This window comes from Patella vulgata, chromosome 5 (assembly GCF_932274485.2).
Source record: "Patella vulgata chromosome 5, xgPatVulg1.2, whole genome shotgun sequence".
NCBI lineage: Eukaryota > Metazoa > Mollusca > Gastropoda > Patellidae > Patella > Patella vulgata.
In genome coordinates this window covers 32,296,639-32,320,197 of record NC_065883.2, presented here as the reverse complement: position 1 = coordinate 32,320,197, position 23,559 = coordinate 32,296,639, and the positions used below count along the sequence as shown (strand labels likewise).

General features: G+C 36.2%; 2 protein-coding genes across 3 annotated transcripts in view; one reads left to right on the top strand and one right to left on the bottom strand.

Annotated features, from left to right (window-relative positions):
* LOC126822494 (alpha-actinin, sarcomeric) overlaps positions 1 to 3,154 on the top strand; it is a 33,824-nt gene extending 30,670 nt beyond the window's left edge. For both annotated transcript variants that reach the window (XM_050551420.2, XM_050551419.2), the window contains exon 23: positions 565 to 3,154. In XM_050551420.2, the coding sequence (XP_050407377.1) occupies positions 565 to 723 (159 nt within the window). In that variant the 3' untranslated portion in view covers positions 724 to 3,154. The remainder of the gene's footprint in view (positions 1 to 564) is intronic.
* Positions 3,155 to 6,677: 3,523 nt separating this feature from the next.
* LOC126821516 (endoglucanase) lies at positions 6,678 to 10,950 on the bottom strand (the record flags this gene model as incomplete). Its single annotated transcript, XM_050549960.2, has 4 exons — positions 6,678 to 7,008; positions 7,852 to 8,109; positions 8,970 to 9,030; positions 10,933 to 10,950. Coding segments are annotated over 4 exons (627 nt in total), but the record flags the coding sequence as incomplete, so codon positions are not given.
* Positions 10,951 to 23,559: the final 12,609 nt, after the last annotated feature.

Here is a 23,559-nt window from a genome sequence, read left to right as displayed (position 1 = left end):
TAATTATATAAAAGGAAAACTCAAAATAATTGTTTGTCAATATGCTCCTATAAAGCCGCTGATCAACATGTGATTCTCTTGCAAAGTACAATATTGTGAAAACGGAATCTTTATAAAAATTGTCAGTCCAAAAATAGTTCAAGTTCATTCAGTATTTACAAAGATATAATAAATTAAAATTTTCCCAGCATTCAGCATTCTCTGTAGGTAATTTAAAGACAGTTAGTTCCACCTATAAGTGTTTATTAAAATCTTTTGATGGTCCTCTTTTAATCCAACTGAATCCACGCCAAAAGATTATCTACTGTTGATGTTTGGGTTCAAATATTAGCCCTGAGTATATTTTAGTATTGATTCAACCTTGAAAATGAACATCGGTATCAGACTTTTAATCTCTCATGTGATCACAAAATATTGTATAGATGGCAGTGCTCTAATTATTGCTTTAACAGCATGTACATGAATAATAAATAATTGTAGTGGTACCAGATTTGCAGGAATAAGCTAGGTCTTGTAACATGTAAAAAAAATGAACCTGCTAATTGTACTACCTTTTTTTTTCAGCCATACATTACTGCACAAATCCTTCGTCAAGAATTGCCTCCAGATCAAGCTGAGTATTGTATTCAAAGAATGGCGCCTTATTCAGGTCGTGATGCTGTTCCTGGTGCACTGGACTACATGTCTTTCTCCACTGCCTTATATGGTGAGAGTGACCTGTAAATGGAACATCAATGGGAGAGAACTGGGCTGGTGCAGCATAGCAGTTGACATGAGAGATTGGCTTATAAAAAAAAACTTCACTCCTGCTGGGATTGGCTCATTTTACTATAGAGAGATTGAGAGAGAAAAAGAAGACTATCCTAGTGGTCCTCATCAATTAATTAACCACAGCCCTTCCTCCCACCTTGTTTTATTCTGTGTACCAGTGTTATTTTGGTTTCTAGTGGTTATGAGTGGGTTTGTGGAGGACGTCTAGTGCAATGAATCATATTAATTCAAGCTATAGAAAGAAAGAACTTAAAAAAAAAAAGATTTCAGTTTAATAATTGAGTGGTGTTTTTCTGTAAACCTAGATAAATGCTACATATCCATTCTCCCTGTTGTTTTAACACTTACTTAAAGTTTGAAACATGTCATGATGCACCATGAATCGGTACCTTGTGATGTCCAATCATCAATAAGCGTTCACCATAATTTACACACATTTTATATTTGTTCATTTGTTAAATATAAAGTATGACCCACTGCTTTTGACAAACAAAATTTTAAATGGTTGCTATCTATTGTGTGTGTTTTTTGCGTCTTCAACATTTTCTTTATAATCGACCATATTTGTTCATTGTAAAACTACAGTTGAAGGAACACACAATATTAGATATCGGTAATAAAAATTCAACAAGACTGAATTTCAACAATTTTTTGATACTTGACGTGACTCAATAAAATAAGTGTAGTGTATTGAATGGTTTTGTCTTCCATTTTTACAAAACAAAAGAAAATCATGTGCAATTGTGGGTTTTTTTTATATAAATGTGAATAAAAATTTTTATATTTATTATTATTAATGAATAAACAGATGCAATTATTAATGACAGGCAAAATGGTTTATAAAAAAAAATAAATAAATACAGTGGACACTCAAAACATACAAACTGCAGTTTTACAGCAGAGTATTTCCACAATTACTGATTCAATAAAAATTCCATTTGGTGCTTTAAAATGTTTTAGTTCTGACATTATAGGATATACATGGTGGCATTGTTTCAGTCTTTGTTAAACATAGTTTTGTTTTGTTTTTTTAAAAAAAAATCGTCTATTACTGGTAGGTGGGTTTTCTTGTCTTTTTTTCTTCTTGAATGATTGTGAACACTGCCAGAAAGATCGAAGTTGGCATGGATTTGATACAGTTGTCAAGTTTTGTTAATTGTTTAGCCTTTGAGTATATCAATAATGACACACAATACCCAGTAAAGTTAATCATATTTTTCTAATGGGGTGTTGTATTCTTTTTTTCTTTTAAAAAGAAAGATTGTACCTACCTATTTTAGTTTAAAATTATTTTTAGAATGAAATTCCTTCCAGAGCTTAATGTCAAGAGTATTGTTTTACAAAATAGTTATCAACTTATAGCCCTGCCTTTTTGTGTAATTATGTAAACATCGGAATCATTTGAGATTCTCAGAAAGTATGATTGATCTGAGGGAATTTATTCTTGTTCATTCTTTTATCTCTGAATGAATTCAGGATGACTACATAGCTATGTGGCAATGCAGGATACTAAACAATGCACTGTCCTTGACTTTGGCTTTGTCAGGTTGCCCGTATTAGACTGCTGTACATCTGTGATCAAGACTAAAGCTCGGGAGATATAATTTAGGCTGGTGTTATTTTGAGTGACCTAAAGAGCACATGTATACATTATCATATTACCACCATATTGTTATATTTTAACCAATCTTATCATCATGTTACAAGCCTTTTATTAATCAATGTCTTGCTCACAGATGTAGCAGGTTTGACCAATCAAGGGGTTATTAAGCCCGGACTAGGAGAAATTCCCTTTATTTTATTTATGTAGATATTCAAACTTTAAAAAAATTGCTTCTTTTACACACAGGCCATAATAATAAACATGTAGAATGATATTTAGTGGAATAATTATGAATAAATAATATATATTATAAAACACTGAAATATAGTGTACTATTTTATTTCCACTATGGAAAATTGGTGATATATATTTTTTTTTTGTTTTACTTTTGAATCAGTGTTATACCGTAGTTAAACAGTTTTCTAAATTTACTATGTTATAGTTTAAATCAAAAACTGGGTATTAATTTTTGGTTTTGTAGATAGATCTTGAATGCTGGCAGGTGCAAGAATATTATCTGTAAAGTTACAGTATCCAAGTTGAATCAAAAGTAATCAAAGCTCTGCACCTATTGTAATAACATTTTAACTTACATCATTTGTAATTATAAATGCTTGCTTGGACTTAAAATCTGTTAATAGTTCTGTTTAATCATAGTATTGACTAATAACAAGAAATATGTCTGATAAAATGTAGTTTGTTCAGTCATTAAAATGATCATGTCTACACTGATTACATATAAACTTGTAGAAACTGAAATAAAGAATTTACCTCCTGTAATGTGTGTGAAAATAGCTTTATTTTATGTCTGCTTACACAGAAGTTTTATGGCAATCGCAGACAATAACATGTGATATATACAAAGAATATAATTTTTTTTTTTTTTAAAAAGTAATTAGCAGAATAAGTGAAAGGATTGGTAAAAAAATTTATATGTAAATAGTAGAAACGCTGAGACGGACAGACACCTGTAATTTACACTCTTTATTCTTATATGTCCACATTTAAAAATGGTTTTATGTTGTTGTATTCATCCCTGGATGCTCTAGAAGCTAATTTCAGCCTTTACACCAGTTTCTTGTTTGCCTACAATAACCTGTGATAATTTATCCCTCTTGTAGTTAGTTAGCTTCATCCTAAGGCTGACAGAAGTTAGAAATGCATCCTGTTTTGTTGTGTTTTAGATTTATTGCAAAATACATGAAGGGAACATCTTTAAGCCAGTCGGATGTAATATCAGTGTTGGCCACGGTGACTCAGTAAGGTGCTGGCTCACAAACTATGTATCGGGTTTGCCGAAAACATTCCTCAAGATATTCCGGCGTGGTTTCTCGTCAGTGCTACAGGGCCTGACAATAAACAGCGTCAAGCCGTTCGGATGGGACAAAAATAGAGGTCCCATATACAAATAGAGTATGCCATATTGCCGATGTGGGCATAATTTTCCTCATATCGTATTCATTCTATACTGAGCCCCATGGAAAACGCATCACTTTTTTTCCCAAATATTTTATTACTAGGTGGTTTTGTATGTATAATATTATGCAATACTATGAACTATTGTTTCACACAATGCTCCCAAACGCAAAAAATATCGGCCCGTGTGCACAAAAAAAAAAATTGCACGAGATGCACATGAAAACCCCAATATTCACGTGCAGCATTGTGTGTGAGCCCTTTTAAAGCATGTTTTCAACATAATGTGCAGTACATGAACTGTGAAACGTCAATCTGTCGTAATTTGTTGTTGGACGTGTGAAGGAATCGAGCTAGAGATGCCGAGACTTACTGAAAATTAACGGAATGAAGCCATTGGAATGTCCAGGGCTGGCATGTCTACACGTGCTATTGCCAGACACTTCAATTTTCATCAGTCCACTATTGTAAGGCTGGTGGAACGTGTTCGAATTACTGGATCAACACGTGACCGTCAACGTCCTGGTCCACAACGCGTTACAACCCAGGCTCAAGACCGCTACATCCGGGTCACTCATCTGCGTGACAGATTCCGCCCAGCGACTCGAACAGGTGCAGCAGTCGTCGGAAGACAAGGACCCGTAAGTGCAAACACCGTAAGACGTCGTCTAAGAGAAGTAGGACTCCGTGCACGACGACCTTATGTTGGAGCTATCCTCAGGGATCATCACCGTCAGCGGCGTTTGATATGGGCTCAAGGACACCAGACATGGAGAAGAGTAGACTGGCAAAGTGTGCTCTTCAGTTATGAGAGTCGCTTTCATCTTTATCACGCTGATGGCCGTCAACGTGTGTGGAGACGTCTTGCAGACTGCTGCGTCTTCGAAACGAATCGATGGGGTGGGGGAAGTGTAATGATGTGGGGAGGCTTCACATTTCATCACCGGACCGCCCTACACATTTGCAGGGGTCGCGTTAATGCTGTAGCCTACTGTGATGATGGCCCGTGGAGGACACACGCGCTACTGTCATCTGTGTCGTACTTTTGGTTTTGACCCCTCTGACTTTGTACCCTTGATTTCAGATTAAACATCCATAAGTGTACAAATGTGTTGTTATTGATGTGTTCCCATTTGAATATTGTTCACAATAAGAAGCAAAATAAATAAGATATGATTACAGGATCATTTTGTTATACGAAAAACTAAGTGATGCGTTTTCCATGGCGCTCAGTATTACACATGTAAGGAGTGGACAAATAAAGACATGATCTTGCCTATTGTCATTTACAGAAAAACAAATGTAACATTATAATAAGCTTGATATATCACCTACTATCTCCGAGATTTTCATCTTAACCATACACTGAAAATTGTGTTGGGGGTGGGGGCAGCATATTGAACGTAAGGGAACCTAAACCCGTTTGATAGCCGCCTAGAATTGTTTTCAAGGTATATTGTACTTGTACCCAACAAAGATTTACGAATACGTATTTTATATTGACCGCGTCCGATTTCGAATTATAAAATTTCCAAAACATGATGAATATTCGTTATTCGTTTGTGATGAATCTTGAACTGCTGATACTGGTAAGTTGCGAATGCTGCGCAATTCAAACGCCGTCCTGCTTTATTGATATTAATGCTTGTTGCCCCCCCCCCCCAACCAAACTATAACGTTGTTTCATACGCCCATATTATTTCGTTACAAGGCAACCAATCTGAAAGTTTGTAAATGTTATGAGTGACGGTAGGTCTTACCGAAACGATGGCATCTGAATATTTTTAACTGAATTATAGTAAAGCCTACCTCACAACCTGCCGTACGTAGGGTTTGGTAGCTCGCAGACCAGCCAAATTTTGTATGTGCAGGGCCAAGAGTCTCTACGGCCAATCTGCGATCTTCAACGGTGCCAAACACACGCAAGTGATGTAAGGCCCATGCCCGGGTTTACTAACAATTTCCCCGTAAACTGCCCGTAAGGCGATTTGTGAGCTAGGCTTCAGTGGGAGTTGCTGCGGTTGGGCACGGTGTTAGGCAGAAGATCCACCGCTGATCAGAGTGGTTTGAACTCGAGGGATGTGGTGGGCGCGTGCCTGGGAAGCGGATTTTCAGAACTACTTTCCGGTTATGTATTCTTGGGAATGCCATAAAATGGCAATGTTCCAGGAGTGAGGGATGAGTAGGATTGTTCCAACATTTGTGAATCGTACATTTCTAACCCTTTTTGCGGAGTTATCTTTTCGGTCATATTTTGACTTATAGACTTTCATACGCGATAGAGCAATTATTTTTAACTTAATGGGTTGTCAGAGGCGCCCAATGCGGGCGGAACCCTGTGAATATTCAGAAATACAGGCTAAAGTTCTTGATAGAATATGTTAAAGCTCAGCGAGATTGTTCATTAGTGCACAAGGAAGACCCCTGTAGAATTTCAAAATTTTCGGATTTTAAAATTCGAATGCGTTTAGCAATCATCTTTCTGTTCATATGTTGACTTTTATAGCTTGTGAACGGGATGCTGGACAAAGTTCAATACAATTTTGTAAAACTTGGTGGGATTGTTCATTGGCGCATTAGGTAAAACACCATTAAAATTAAGAATATGTCGATCTTAAATCATGGAGCTATCACCCTGTGAGTTTCATCCACATTTGGTGGAGTTAACTTCATATGTATCCACATAATTGACTTCAGAACCAGCACGGACGTACCAAGAAGCCCCATCTGTGTGAAAAGTGGCTCTAATTCACGATTAATCCAATAACTCTTACGATCTAGCTAATTCACGACTTTACACAAAGCCTGGTCAATATTGTTTCAAACGATTCCGAAACTTACTAACGTTGCATTGGCAATCTCCTAAACAAAATGTTAACAAACCATATTTTTTTTTAAATAAAAAAATCCACTATTTATTGCAATTAATTAGGCGAAATCTTTTGAGCACTGGCATTGTTCATACAAACTTTCAAATTTCCCAGTGCATTGAACTCTCTTGTAGGTAACTTCGGGATTATCCCATCCTAATACACTGATCTGTTGACGACCGTTTTCTAGGTCGAAATGGGTCATATATCCATACATATTTAGTTGATTCCAGTGATGCTGTGCACACCATTGTAAATTTGGAGGTTCTGCTGGACATAAATTTGTTATCATGACAGTGATTGGGTGCAAGAAGCGCGGTGGCTCACCTTGACCATCGATATATCCACCTGTAAAAATAAAGATCAAAAGCGTATTATTATGACAAGTGCCAAAATATGAAATGCCATAAAATGGGATTTAGCGTCCTAATTTTGTTTAACAAACGGGTTATTGACACTGAAGACGGATATACGATATGAGGGAAATTTTACTTGGGCAAGGCTTCTTTTATGTGCATGCCACCGTGTACATGGGGCGTCGTTGTTTTCGTACTGTGCTCTCATCCCTACAACGGTAATTTACCAGGGAACTCTTCTTAAGTGTGCCAGTGTCTTAATGAGTCCAAAGAAACGCTTAGTAGGCATGTGCGGTATAAGACATTCGTATTAACTGCACTGTCTATTTATTAAATGTCAACATCTAGTGGTGAACAGGAATTTATTTTCAAATGCACGCTTTCATACCGGAGATTGTTTTCTTAAGTCTTATAGGGAAACCTCTGCGATACAAGATTCATTGTGTGGATAAATGATCAACGTCAGTGGTTAGAAATTGGTATCACGTATGTTGTTTTGTTCGACATAATGTCATAAACGATCTTATTTTATTTTGGAAGTGCGCATAGGGTTTAACGTCCTACTTTTCTGCATGGACAACTGCCACGGACCGTCCTTTTACCTGCATGGCAAAGCGTAAACAGGACCCCGGGTTTTCGTCCCATCCGAACGACTAGACACTGTCCTTGTCAGTCCCTCCATCCTGAACGACTGAGATGGGGGAAGATCGGCAGGAACTTTCTCGACTAACATGGGGATCGAATCCCCGACCTCCTTGTTAGTCAGCCAGCGTCTTACTCACTGGGCCATGGTGGCTCCCTTTTGAATTATGATGTCGAAATTTATTTATAGTACCTGTTGGTGTAAGCTCATAACATTCTCCACATCGATCACCACACCACATCGTTCCTTCAAAATCAAAGAATCTTTGATTGACTGCGGCTGTATAGAGTTCGCCATTCCAGGGAAACTGTTTATCAAACCATTCAGGACCACATCCACAGGCCCCTTTTCTACCGTCATGGTAGACTGTTGTTGAAGCACAACGTCGACCATTATACATCAACGGTTTACCCTTACATAACTGTTCACCATTTATTATAGTTAGAAAAGCTGAAATTAGACAGAATATACTTTAGAACGACAACGCCATATCTTAACCGTATTCCTAAAGCAATGACCTGAGAAATCCCTTTCTGGCTATTGCTGGATTGACTTCTGATATTTGAGCTTTTGAGGGAGTGTGTCTATTCTTCCCGTTCAATCAAATCTCTTCTAAGTACAGCAAGGTGCCAGCCATTCGTTTAATCTGGGATTTTTCCTAATAATTTGGACAGTGATTTAAGGGGTTAAAAACGGTGAAAATATTGTTCGTCTCCAAACAGTATTGTTTACATTGTAGTCGTTCTGATAGCCTCGTTTGTCACGCAATTAGTTTTTTCTGCAATTTATTTTGCTATGCACTGGTTAACTGCGCGTAATAAATTTCGTGAGTCATGACGTATTAACGTTGTGTAAACATAGGTGGAGCTCTGTTTAAACCCGTATGATATTGTTACGCAGTTAGGTATTGGTTGTTAATTGGACTATTGACCAGTCATAATTTGGAACAGAAATTTGCTTTCATTACGACAGTGTTGATTGGGATTAGGTCTAATCAAACGAAACAATGCCAGGAGTATGTATCTTAAAATAAAGAGAATGAAATATGAAATGGCTGCAATGACTGTAATATGACAAGAGGCAAAGAAGGCCAAATTTACAGACTTAATATTAACAAAAAAGTGGGTGTGACCCTGCCGCAGGGGGTCGGGGTATGCACCAAAATAAATAACTCCTGTCTTTACGGTGTAAGGAATGAATATGCAAAGTTCCAAGATAATCCATTCAGAATTGCAGTCTGTAGACGACAAATACAAAAATTGCGCGTGTCTCTGCCTCGGGTATAGACATGGAACAATATAAATACGTACCACCCTGTTTATGAAATGATTGGTATGCTGAATTTGAACAAAATCTGTTAATTATTTCAACCTGTTGAGTATTTACAGATAAAAATTAACAACAAAGTGGGTGAACCACGCCCCTGGGGGTCGAGACATGCACCAAAATAAATAATTGTTATCCTTAAAAGTATAAGGGAAAAATATGCCAAGTTCCAAGATGATCCATTCAGAATTCCAGCCTGTAGACAAAAAACACAAAAATTAAGCGTGGCTCTGCCCCTGAGGTTTGTACATGGACAAATATAAATAGGTACAATCTTAAGCTGGATCATTCCGATTTGGATCCAAATCTGTTAATAATTGCAACCTGTATATCATTTACTGACAAAATATTAACAAAACGTGGGTGTGGCACCGCCCAAAGAGGGAGGGGGATCAAGCCCTATTAACAAAAAGTGGGTGTGGCGCTGCCCAAAAAAGGGGGTGGGGGTGGGTATGCACCAAAATCAATAGTTGCCGTTCTTAGGGTATAAGGAATAAGTATACCAAGATAAGCCATTCAGAATTGTGACCTTCCGGCGCTAAACACAAAAAATGGACATGGCTCTGCCCATATTGGACGGCACGTGCACTAAAACCAATAGTTGCCGAGATTAGGCTATAAGGAATACATAGGCCAAGTTCCAAGCTGATCCACAGAAAGTCTATGACGGCATCTATACCCAGCTGAGATTTCAGTGCAAAGGTGAAATTATCCATCTTGTGGTAGCTTTATCGGTCTCCAGCATAAAAAATTAACATATCTAACTTAGGAAAATTTCTCTAAGAATTTTCTGATCTACTCTATGTTTTGTCTTCCACGTCGGGGCGTTTAGTTACAGTTGGGGATTTCAATATTCACCTCCATATCACATCACGCATTTAGTCTTACTCAGCATCAATGATAATTTACTAAATTCCATTCATGTTAAAAATGACTTAATGTCCGATCATTACATGTGTTTTCTCTAAACTGGCGCTTTATAAACCTGGGCCTGTTTCACGAAATTTTAACTGCGCTAAAATCTAAATTTTAGTAATTTGATTGGATAATATAAGGTTGATTTCAGTGCTTAGCCAATCAAAATTGAAGTATCTACTAAAATTTGGATTTTAACTTTAGTTAAGATTTCGAGAAACAGGGCCAAGGCCCAATAAAACGCACTATATCTTTCAGAAAAACTAGAAACATCGATGTAGAGCAATTCAAAGCCGACATAACTTAAGAGCATATGAACAGATCAAAGAACATGATAACATTCGTCATAAGATTGAACAATATAATAACATTCTTATTAAATTATTAGATAGACATGCGCCGGTTGGAACTAAAAGTATAATTATAAGATCAAATAGAAATTGGTTTAATGATGAAATTCAGAAATGTAAACAGAAGAAAAAGAAAAGCAGAAAAACAGTGGTGAAAATCAAATCTAGAAATACACAGACAAATATATATATAATATGTAAAAAAAATGAGACTAACACTACAATAAGAAATGCAAAACGTCGCCATGTTATGAACAGTATTCTTCCATGAGAATCGTGGTAATACCCGTGAAATTCACAAGATTATCAGTAAAATCCTAAATAAAGACGGACCAGAACCGACTCTCCCAGTAAATCGGGACTCTGAACTTCTGGGAAATGATTTTGTTAATTTTTTCACAACCAAAGTTGATACTATACGATCAATTCCACTCGCTGACTACTTACTCTGGCGTGAAACTCTCAACATATAGAACCGTATCTGATCTTGAGATAAAGCATCATCATTAGCATTGTGCACGCTAGATCCCATTCCTACTTGGCTACTAAAACAGTGTGAATATTTAAAAAAACAATGATAGTCATTTTCCTGTCCCTTAGCCACTTTACTATTCTGCTCTTAATGACGATTCTTCGTCTTTTAAGGCGAAGAATGATCATTTAGAGCAGAATATTAAAATACCTTAGAGACCTTCTCAACACCAATAAACTGTGCAGAACCCCTCGATCACAATCAGACAGTCTCTTAATTAGGCCTTTTCAAAAACTACCTCGGGCGATAGATCTTTCGCAGTCGGTGCTCCGAAGTTATGGAATTCAATATCAAACAAAACCAAAAGCCCAAATTCTATTAAAGGTTTTAAAAAGTATCTCAAAATCGAACTTTTTAATCAAATATACAACTGTTTGAATACGGTTCTAGCTGCAGTGTTTGTGTCAGACTTTACCATGTGTACTAAATAGCGTTCTCTGTTTTTTTTTAGTTTATGTCGTTAAGAAATGCGGCCTGTAGACGACAAACAAACAAATACAAGAAATGGGTGTGGCTCTGTCCCTGGCTGTCAGGCATGCGCGAAAAACAACACGGACCATCATTAGTGTATAAGGAATAAGTACGAAAATTTTTCAAGACGATCGAATTGCGGCCTGTAGGCTGGCGACACACAGACTCACACACACAGACAGGGGCGACGGTAATATACGCACGTATAAAAATAAAAGATTTATTTTAGTGATTTCTTATAAAGATCATTGGCATGACATTGCGGGTTAAAGAAAAAATATACATGAAAAACGGTAAGTTTGGATGAGGCGGCAATTATTTGTGTAAGCCACACAGAGTTTAAAAACTCCTTTTTTAGAGACGCGAACTATTTTGGGTAAATGGTCAAGTCAACTTGACACCGACTTCTGGAAATATTGGGATTATCATTGTCTGAACAAAACATTGCCGTTGGATCGACATAAACTGAACCAACTAAGCACCACGCTGCTGTGTTGATTTTTAGAGAGCAATTGACTAAGTTACACGGTCTGTTTTCTCAAACCAGACGCCTCTTCATCACGAACGCCATATATAGACACGCGAAGGGCCAAATGTCAGTTGACTTGAAATTCCGGTTTATTTCAAACGAAAGAAAAAAGTGTGTATACCTCAACTGACAATGTACCTTCATTTTGACACATATTCTTTGTGAGGTGGCTTATAGTTTTTAATTCACCAATTTAAGCTGCATTTCCTTTAGTACGGATCCGGTCCGGTTGCGGATACGGAAAAAAACACTTTCATAGAATTTTAGTAAGAGTGTTTCTTTATGTGCGGGTGCGGATACGGTTCTGTATGCGGCGTCCCGTACTGTTTTTCGGTACGGAAACGCATGTGGAACCGTGTTCGTAAACGCACATAAGGAAACACAGTTTGTATGCTGCAGCCAATATTATCAATGTTTTTTCTTCTTTTACGAACCTTGACAATGCCGGTGCCATGTTGAAAAGAGGGCCCTTCCGCTTGAATAACCGCATATAAGGATACACAACCTGCCGTTTGCTATGTCTACTCCCGGACCGAAGCCGGACCGGAGCCGGACTAAAGGAAATGCAGCTTTAAGGTCCGTTCATACTACATCCGTATCCGTATCTGTAAATACGTGGGTGAATACGTTCTGGTATACTTTAGTCATTTTTAGAGAAAGGGTTGAAATAGAATCCGGCACGACGTATTGCGCACAAAAACAACTACGTCCGTTAAGCCGGATTGATTGCTCCCAGAGCGTATTTTTGTAAAGTGCGTCCGGCATGTCGGCTAGTGAGCCGAGCTTTAGCCAATCAGCGAGTACTTTCCCCTTATTACATCATCTCCCCAAATAGAAACTCAATCCAGCCTTGAAAGCCGGACGTTTTCGGTTTTCTTTTTGAACGGCAATACGGGATACGTTATGTCAATGTAGTTTTAGAGTCTTGGCAGATTTTCGCGTCGCGTACGTATGCATCTACCAAGATCATCATCAGTACTAGTCAAGTGCCTAGCCCACAATTTCCCAGAGAGAGTGAAGTTCCTCGACAGTCGCTGAGCTATTAAAAAAAAATAATGTCGAATCTTATTTAAAAATCTTCGACTTCAACTCGACAGCAATCTTTGCTTTCACTAAAGTATCATTTCAGAAAGTTTATACCCCTTTACCATAGGATAAAATCATTACAGATTTGCTTGCAAAGTTCCGCCTCCCTAAATTTAGCATGTAGATCAACAAGCATGCGTCGGATTTTCACTGGATTTGAATTGTATCTGATTAAATCCAAACGTTGATAATCGTACCGACTTTAGTAATGATGATCGGGACTAGGCATAAAATTCAATCGCTAATATCTCAGTTGAGAGTGGAGCAATCTGACTGAAATTTTCAGCATATTCCCTTTACATTATAGTGAGAACTGTCAGCTCTTTATCTAATCTTCCATAATGTATCTTTAAGAACGATTATCTACATATGCCTTTTAAAACGAGTTAGAGTGAAGCTGTCGTCTCAAATTCAATCTGTAATCATTGGAATTGTTTGACTAAGAATATAAAAAGGGAAATTAACTTACGTATTAACACTAGTATGCATTGCGATACAAAATATAAAGATAGTTTATATCCAAAGTAAACGCTCATCGTTACAGGTTTTACACCGTACCAAAGTTTACAAAGTTCTTGGTCGCTTAAAATGTATCCTTCATCTAGCACAGGTAATCCTTAAACCCCGTCTTTATCTTGGCGTGCTTTTCATGTTCACGACCATTTTTTTCTCAACGGATGAAGCTTTAGTTGTATTATTCCATTATTGGGAAGGTTACGCCAGTTACACATGGTGGAAGTCGTGTTTAACTGGTTGTTTTTATGGATGATTTTTTTCAAGTAATCAAAGAAACGTGACGAATTGGCGTGAAATTGTGGCACCTCAATGCATAATCAACAATGCTGTTTATTCAATTGTATATTCCCGGACGGCCAGTGTTATGTGTGATAGCTTCTTCCCTCCTGCTTTTTTCTGTTGACAGCATAATTTTTAGAACTATTTTAAATGGGAAACCATGAATCCTTGGACAACAATCTTTCAAACTGTTTAACTGACACTGTTTGAAGACGGACTGCAAAAGGATATGAATACTAATTGTTATAATTAATTTAAAGAGCCCCCCCCCCCCCATTGACACACATAAAAAGATTATTATTAAAAAACACACACACACACATTCTTTTCACACACACTCCAATCAAAAATCAAATGGTCGATAATATGCATAAACGGTCATCGTGCATTACAAACGAACACGCTAAAATCAACATACATGTATTGTATAAATAATGTATAAAACATAAACGATATGCCACAGATTATCTGCGATATCACTTTTGTGGAAGCAGACGTTAAAAAAAGAACCAAGAGACACACCATAAAATAAACATTTTCATAAAACAAACAAAAACCAATAAACATTTTATTTACAAAACAATATACGCAACAGCAATAAACCATACACGATCTGATATACACATAGATCAATACACAATTATCATTTATATTAACATCGAACCTCTGATAAACAAATAATGTACATAGCTCAATACACAAATGTTATAGTATACAGATATTACGTCCCGATGTCTAGTCATATATACATATTCGTGGTCATACATTAGATTTAGTTTTGACGAGAAGTGATCAACTATCTGTTACTGTAGTGACAACAGATGATCACTCATTTCCGACCACTTCCCTGTGTGCTTTAACCTCAATATCATAAAACCCAAAGTACATTCGAAAGATATCAAATATCGAAAATATAAATCTTTGTGTATTGATCAGTTAAAAGACAACATACTTAATTCGAGTCTATGTCTAATCTATGCTTTGAAATCAGTCGATGAAGAAGCAGGACATTACAATGATTGTCTTGAATCTTTACTTAACTCTAACCTACCATTGCAGTCAAAATCCATTCGAATTATACCAGATACCCGGTGGTTTAATGATGAAATAAGAGTAGCTAAACAGGAACGTAACGGTGCGGAGAATCTATAATGGAAGAAAACTAAACTTCATGTCCACCGGGACATTTACAGTTCGGCCAGAAACAAAGTAACTCACCTTATTAAAAAATCAAAAAAGGAATACTATACCGAAAAGATTGAAGGCAGTGATAATAGCCAAAAAAAACTATTTAATATTGCAAATATAGTGAAGATCTTGAACTAGCTGAGCGTTTCTCGAAATTCTTCAACAATATAATTTCAGTTATACGAGACAGTTTGCACCATGCCGATGTAAATAATAGCATTTGTCCAGAAAACCAAGTCACACCACCTACGTTTAGTAGCTTCGAACCTGTAAGTGAAGAACATGTTTCTGAAATCATCAAATCGTCCGCTACAATACCCTGTTCGATTGATCCGCTGCCTACTTGGCTACTTAAAGAATGGCAGACTGAACTCAACCCTATTATTCACCGCCTAGTAAACTCAGCTATAAACGAATCAACATTTCCGTTAATTTTTAAGGCTGCTAACGTTACCCAAATTATAAAAAAAGCCTAACCTAAACCCTAACGATCTGAAGTCATTTATACCTGTCTCTAATCTAGGTTTTGTTTTGAAAATAATAGAAAAGTGTGTAGCTAAGCAAATAACTGTACATGTTGGCGATAATAATCTGTTAGAGTCATTTCAGAGCGCCTACAGGAGGTACCATAGTACAGAAACTGCTTTAAATGACATCATGCTATATTCATCGACTCTCAGAAATATGTTATCCGTATACTGTTGGACTTGTCGGCAGCGTTTGACACTGTCGATCACAGCATTCTCTTGAAACGCCTGTCTTCACGTTTTGGTATTGTGGATAGTGCTCTTGAACTGCTTGGGTCTTACTTAACAGGGTTTCAGCAGTGTGTCCCGGTTAAGGGTCAGTTTTAGGACCCATACTGTTTAGTTTGTACACTTCCCCTTTGGGCGATCTAGTAAGGAAACATGGTGTTGAATTCCATCTCTACGCTGACGACACACAGTTAGTCCAGGAGCTAATGACAAAATAATATGGTCATCAGTTACAAAAGGTTTGACCCCCCAAATTCGTAGCACCTTAAAGTAGGCCCCAGGGGGCCTAAAATTAAGTCATAAGTTACATGGCTGAAACTTTGTAGGGACAATAGTATCCATAGTCGGAGTAAATATTTCACAAATCTAACCAAAATTTCCGGGGCTTTCCCCAAGTCAGACCACACCCAATATCGCCTCGTGGGGCTAATAATATGGTCATCAGTTACATGGCTGAAATTTACCAGAAACAAAGATCCACACTTGGTAAATACAATTTTCAAAAATCTAACCAAAAATTTGGGGGCTTTCCCTAAGTCAGATCGCTCTAAAGTATGTTCGACCACACCCTAAAAATGGGGCTTTTTATATGGTCATAAGTTACATGGCTGAAACTTACCAGAAACAAAGATCCACACTTGGTAAATACAATTTTCAAAAATCTAACCAAAAATTTGGGGGCTTTCCCCAAGTCAGATCGCTCTAAAGTATGTCCGACCACACCCTAAAAATGGGGCTTTTTATATGGTCATAAGTTACATGGCTGAAACTTACTGGAAACAAAGATCAATACTTGGAAAACATATTTTTCAAAAATGTAACCAAAAATGTTGGGGCTTTCCTCAAGTCAGATGGTCCTAAAGCCCACCTAGCCACGCCCTAAAAATGGGACTTTTTATATGGTCATCAGTTAAATGGCTGCAACTTACCAGAAATATTGTCCCATGCATGGAAAATGTATTTTTCGAAAATCTAACCATTAATGTGGGGGGCTTTCCCCAAGTCAGAAGGGCCTTACCATTGCAGCCCCACCCACCTCCTCTATATAAATCATCTAAACATATTTACATTTAAAATTAAATAACAGTGTTGTAGTATGGTTTATAACTTGGGTCTGGCAGTTCCCATGGTGATCATTAGAACAGTTTATCTCTGTGCTACCAACAATGAACTTTTTTATCTCATAATATAAATATTTTGTACAATATAATATTCTATAGGTGTACATGTATTGTATATTAGTCTTCAGTTACAGTGTCTCATAGAGTACAATAATTTTGTTTTCTTCCACACAATAGGTATGCAATTTTTACAGTCGGAACAAATTTCATTCATTTTGCAAGTTGAAGCCTAAGAACTCATTACAACATGGAAATTGAAAAAGACGATGTTAAAATCAATCCAATTGGTAATAAAACTGAAATTTACAAATATTCTGAATTAAGGCGTAATGTCAAGCAGTAATATATACAAGCATGTATATAGATTAGAGTAGATCCAGTACAAATATGTCCATGTAGATAAATACATACAAAAATACAAATACGTCAAGTTGGAAAAATCAACCACCCTTACTTCTATATTCTGGTATACATCATATCGTACGAAGGCTGGTGCTGTCTTCATTCTGGCAATGGTCCCGATGTCGGTCGGATTCTTGTTTTTAAGAAAGATACTCTACAAAACTGTCAACAAATTTTAGAAATCCGGAAAAAGTCACGTTTGAAGTATGCTGAAATTATGCTCCCCAAAGTTGTTAATGAGTTTCAAGGATTTCATATGGAATGATGTAAAAGATTTACGGAGCTATCTAAAATTCAAAAGAAACAATATGATGAAGTACAAGAAAATGACAATCCAAATTCCAATCCCAAATTGATGAGATCATGTTTAACATTGACTTCTGCATCCAGTTCCGGTGTGTTCGAGAAGGTCTGCCTGTTTTGCAGAAAATCAAACAGAAAACATCAAGGTCAGAAACAGAAAGTAACCTGTGTCACAAAGACAATCGAAAAAAATATTGAAGAATATGCAACAATTCTTCAGGATGAAAATATGCTTAAGAACATCCAAGATATAGATTTCATTGGCAAAGACATTCATTATCATGTAATGTGCAGAATAGAATATCAACGCAGAGCTGAAAAGATGCGAGAAGTAAGCGGGTCATATGATAAAAGTGAATGACATGATGCTAGGAATATACATACCAAAGCATTTGATGCTTTATGTAGTTTTGTGACTGACATTTCTGGAAAACCAAGAGATCTACCTGTTAAATAGCTTACTGCAATACTATCAGTCATGTTTATTAGAATTTGGTGGCGGAAACTATACAGAGTTAGGTATTTTGCCCAGCGATTTGCAGAACAAGCTGGTTATATAAATTCTTTGGTGAGAATATTTCAATTGACAGTGGAAATAAATATGGTAATATTGTCTTCAGTAAAGGTTTAAATGTTGATGACGCTGTTCGCAAGGCATCTGACAACGCCAGAGAAACTGAACATACAGTTCAGGGTGTCACTTCCTTACTCCGATGAGAAATATTCAGTACAAAGAAAATTAAACTGCCTGAAAATTTAACCATACAACATATCATAATTGGTGAAATAGCAGTACCAGACATGGTCTCCGCTTTCTTACACATCTACTAGTTGGTCCATAATCTAATTGTGGATAAAACAAAGTCAAGAGAATTAATTCCATTAGTCAGCATGTCATTTATTCTTTAATCAGGGGTAGAACTAAGCCATCAAAACACCTATAACTGGGTCTTGCAGTGAAAAGTCTTACAGGCAGTAAAAAAGTTATTGAAATTCTTAATCGTTTGGGACATACATTAAGTTACAATAGCATTGCGGAACTCGAACAGAATTGACATTTACATCCACTGAGCGCAACCAAGAAACACCCATTGGCATGATGGTGTCACCACACCTATCAACTGGGATTGTTTTTAAAAATTACGATAGATTTGTTGAAATTCTTTCTGGTAAAGACACTCTTCTTGATACAGTAGGCATTCAACCAATCGCCAATAATTGCATATAAACCAATCAGCCGTAAAAGGAGAAAAAGATTTGAAGCATCCATGCACTCACTGGCTTTGATCATACTACATCGTTTAATAGGAAAGGGAATGCCCGACCTTTAAAATTATTAGAAAAGGCTGTTTATGTCCAGAAAGCCTTGTTTTCTCTCGGTAGAAGCGAATCCATTCTTTCTGGAGTAAATAGTTATTGAAGGATTTGTTTGGATGCCTAAAAATGGATGCCTTTCTGGTATTAAAGGCATAGAAGTAAGTCCTTTGCCGCCATGCTCACAGGTATTAACTTTGAAAATCAAGAGAGCGAATTATATTTGTAGTATCTGGATAAATGCATCAAAGAATAATCTCCCCAATTTCCATCCAGAGAATAGAAGGAGGATTTTAAATGATGATGGGGTGTATGAATTAAAGTGGTTTGATGGTGATGTTGCTCCCGTGTTAGTTGAGAGTATTTGCATAGATGAAGATAGTGACCAAGAAAGCAAGGACTTCGATGACGAATCAAACAATCCTTGTAGTGATGATGAAAGTGTGACAGGTTAACTATTTGCGTCATCCAGCCACGCTTACTCACTTATTTTAAATCATTAAAATGTTATGTGGAACAAATATTTACCAATGATGAGGAAGGATAACTAAAGTTATATGTATTAAAACTATGAATAGATTTCATAATTTCAGAAATTCATCACTGACTAACATTTTTAAAAATCCATTAGGTTGTTATTCATGATCGAAGATCGGGAAAGGCAAAAACTACCGAATTCAAACCAAAGCAACTTATTAAACATGCATTATGCAAGAGCTAAATCTGCGTATTGCAGGTCTTTCTTTAGGTCTGAAATGTTTTCTAAAGTATTAATTAGACATTAATTAACTGATCCAGGCCTTAATCAACTCTCGATGGCATCAGTTTTCTCCGATATTGAATAGATTAGAATGGTTCAGCGATACTTTGATTTAATCAAATATGGAGGACCGAGACTTAGCTTCGATCAACCAGTGCGGTGGTTGAAATTATTGCACACGTCTGTCAAACCTTCAAAGGCTAATATCTTCGCTTGCAATAGAGTAATTTAAATGAAATTTTCAAATTATTCATTTTACATCATCTACTTTCGAACTATTATAGCAAGAATGGCTAGTTCTTTATCTAAATCTTACATAATGTATCTTTAATACAATAAATACTTTCGAAATATTTGTTTGAATTTTCCACTTTGATACAAGATATTGAATAACATTCTGAATCATCGTTGAATGGGTTGTTGTGATGGAATACAGAACGTTTGAAGACATAAATTTAACATCAGTCCTAACTATCTATTCATGACATGTGTCGTGAATGAGGTATGACATGCTTACTCTTCCTACTACAACACTTGATACCATTGCTCATTTTAGGATTTCACATAGCTAATAAACATTAAATTGTTCTATTTTTGTGCTATAATTTTGAATCTTGTTGCGGATCAACAATGTATTATTGATATTACCTTATTATAAGCTTTATATAGAGGGGGTGGGTGGGGCTGCAATTTTAAGGCCCATCTGACTTGGGGAAAGCCCCCACATTTATGGTTAGATTTTCGAAAAATACATTTTTCATGCATAGAACAATATTTCTGGTAAGTTTCAGCCATGTAACTAATGACCATATAAAAAGTCCCACTTTTAGGGCGTGGCCAGGTGGGCTTTAGGACGATCTGACTTGAGGAAAGCCCCAACATTTTTGGTTAGATTTTTGAAAAATATGTTTTCCAAGTATGAATCTTTGTTTCTGGTAAGTTTCAGCCATATAACTGATGACCATATAAAAAGTCCCATTTTTAGGGTGTGGTCGGACATACTTTAGAGCGATCTGACTTGGGGAAAGCCCCCAAATTTTTGGTTAGATTTTTGAAAATTGTATTTACCAAGTGTGGATCTTTGTTTCTGGTAGGTTTCAGCCATGTAACTTATGACCATATAAAAAGCCCCATTTTTAGGGCGTGGTCGGACATACTTTAGAGCGATCTGACTTGGGGAAAGCCCCCAAATTTTTGGTTAGATTTTTGAAAATTGTATTTACAAAGTGTGGATCTTTGTTTCTGGTAAGTTTCAGCCATGTAACTTATGACCATATTATTAGCCCCGTGAGGCGATATTGGGCGTGGTCTGACTTGGGGAAAGCCCCGGAAATTTTGGTTAGATTTGTGAAATATTTACTCCGACTATGGATACCATTGTCCCTACAAAGTTTCAGCCATGTAACTTATGACCTAATTAATAACTGTAATTCTCTTTTAATTGGCATTGCCAGCAGATTGATAGATAAACTTCAAAAGGTGCAGAATAATGCTGCCAGACTTATAAGTAGAACCAGTTTTAATGACCACATTACTCCGGTTTTATACCATTTACACTGGCTCCCTGTTCGTTTAAGAATCCGTTTTAAAACACTTTTATTAACTTATAAATGTCTTAATCACATGGCACCTTCTTATTTGAGCAGCCTATTAGAATTATATACTCCTAGTCGTACTTTGCGGTCATCCTCTGGTAATTAAAAGACCTGTTCGACGTGTGGAACAGCTTACCCCTGAGTGTCTGTAATTCGCTGTCCTTGTCTACATTTAAAACACGTCTCAAAACGCACTTTTTAATGAAGCATTTCAATAATTTAATTGTATTTACACTAAACAATGTTACAATATAAATTATAGCTGTGATAATTATCTTTTATTTTTTGTCTTTCCTTTGTTTTACTATAATTCTTACTTTTATTTTAACATTTTTTTATATTCTATACACTTGTCTATATGGAAATGTTTTAAGAATTTTAAATGTACGTGCCTTTCCTATTGTATCTTGTACCTTACCTGTATATTCCTTTTGTATTTATGTTTTTCTATTTTCATATTTGCTTTGATATCTGTGTAAAGCGCGCTGGGGCACAGTACTGTGGAAGTGGCGCTATATAAATCCATAACGCATCTATTGTAGCAATGATCTCTATGATAAAATAATATTTGGAACGTGTTTAACCAGTTCTATTACATATATGATAATGACGGACACCAATATTTTCCTTTAAATAGGATATAGACGAAACGGCACTAATCCAAAACGACCAAATCTTATATGACTGTGAAGTTAAAACGAACGAAAACAAAACGGCCAAAAATTTGATAAAAATTTACCTAAAATATACATCAGTGGGTTCTTACCTAAAGGGCGTATGGCTCTATTTTTGGAACCTTGAAATATACAAAAATGGTTCTATAAGCACATATTAATGTAATATGAATATATGTAAAGTGATTTATATTCAATTTTTGACAAAAAAATATTGTAATTGATAATCAAATAAGTTCGGTGAATTATGCGAACAGTTCAATCTGTTTGCGCCTGCTTAGTGCATTCTACACGATTTTTAAATTATTATTTTGTCCTTTGTGAACCAGTTCTTACTTATTATTTTCTCATGCTCTTGTATTATATGGTTTTATTTGTTCATTACAAAATGGCACCCGAAACCATAGGGTACACTAATCGTGTACTGATTATAAAATGTTAATTGTGTCTTAAATATTGAATATTAGGATCCTCTAGTTTCACGGCAAGATAACATCACCAATATTGGTTGAAATTGATCAATATTGAATTCTAATTCGTGTTTTTAATTTGAAATATTATGGAAAATATTGAGCAGGAGACTTAGCTCCTTTAAACATATATTTTGCAAGAGCTAAATCTGACTATTGCAGGTATTTCTTTTGGCCTTAAATGTTATATAAACTGTTAATTAGTTTAGCGATTTTTTTTCCATTTCAACAGAAAATTAAAAACTGTGCGAAGTCAAAACGAACGAAAACAAACACCATTTTTATGGTTAATCATCAACGACCGTTGAACAGCAGATATGATTCAAATCTTGTCATGTTAATAAAATTTATTAACACAGTCATTAATTTTCTGTTGAAATGGAAAAAATCGCTAAACTTGGTAACTTCTGCAGGCAATAAAATTATGTAAAGTCAAAACAAAGGAAAACAAAAACAGCCAAAAATCAAAATTTAAAGACATTTTCCAAAAAATATAAATAGCGTTCTTTGGCTTCATTGAGAGCATTAAAATTGATGAATCATGATAGTAATATGAAGTGTTTCGAGATAAGAGATGATGCTATTACCTTCAATGTAACACATGCGGGAGCGATTCGCACCCAGCATTTGTAAATCAAAACAACGATTGGTTATTGTTATTTATAATATTTCTGCCACACCCAACTACAATTAAGCATATAATCCTACCTACAAATCCCCTCTTTTTAAATCAAAGCGACAGTAGATTGCTTTTTCCGACATTATAAATTTACGTCTGTAACACATAAAGGCGGGGCCTCGTGTGCAATAGCCAATCAAAGTACCCATCTGATCAGAGTTGCGCAGTAGTAATACGCCGTAATTATGAACGTTCGAATCAATTTTGATACCCCCCCCCCCCCCAAAAAAAACCGCTTGATTTACTTTATTGTCAATATTTGCTGATAAATGAATGTTGTGTCAGTAGATTGGACTGGGTATGTGTAATAAGTACTAATAGTATGATATTAACTTATTTTTAAGATGGTACATACATTAATAAAGAAATTGAGTTTGCCACTTGGAACTAAAGGCATCCAATCGTAGCTAAAAACATGCACATCAGTATATCTCCGCGTTTTTAGTTACGTTCTCGTAGCTAGAAGTTAAAGATACATTATGGGAGATAAGATAAAGAGATGGCAGTTCTCGCTATAATAGTTAAAAACTAGATAGTGTAAAGGTAATTTGCTGAAAATTTCAGTCAAATTGATCCACTATGAGCCGAGAAAGAAGCGGATGAAATTTTTGCATAGTCTCGGTTATCATTACTAA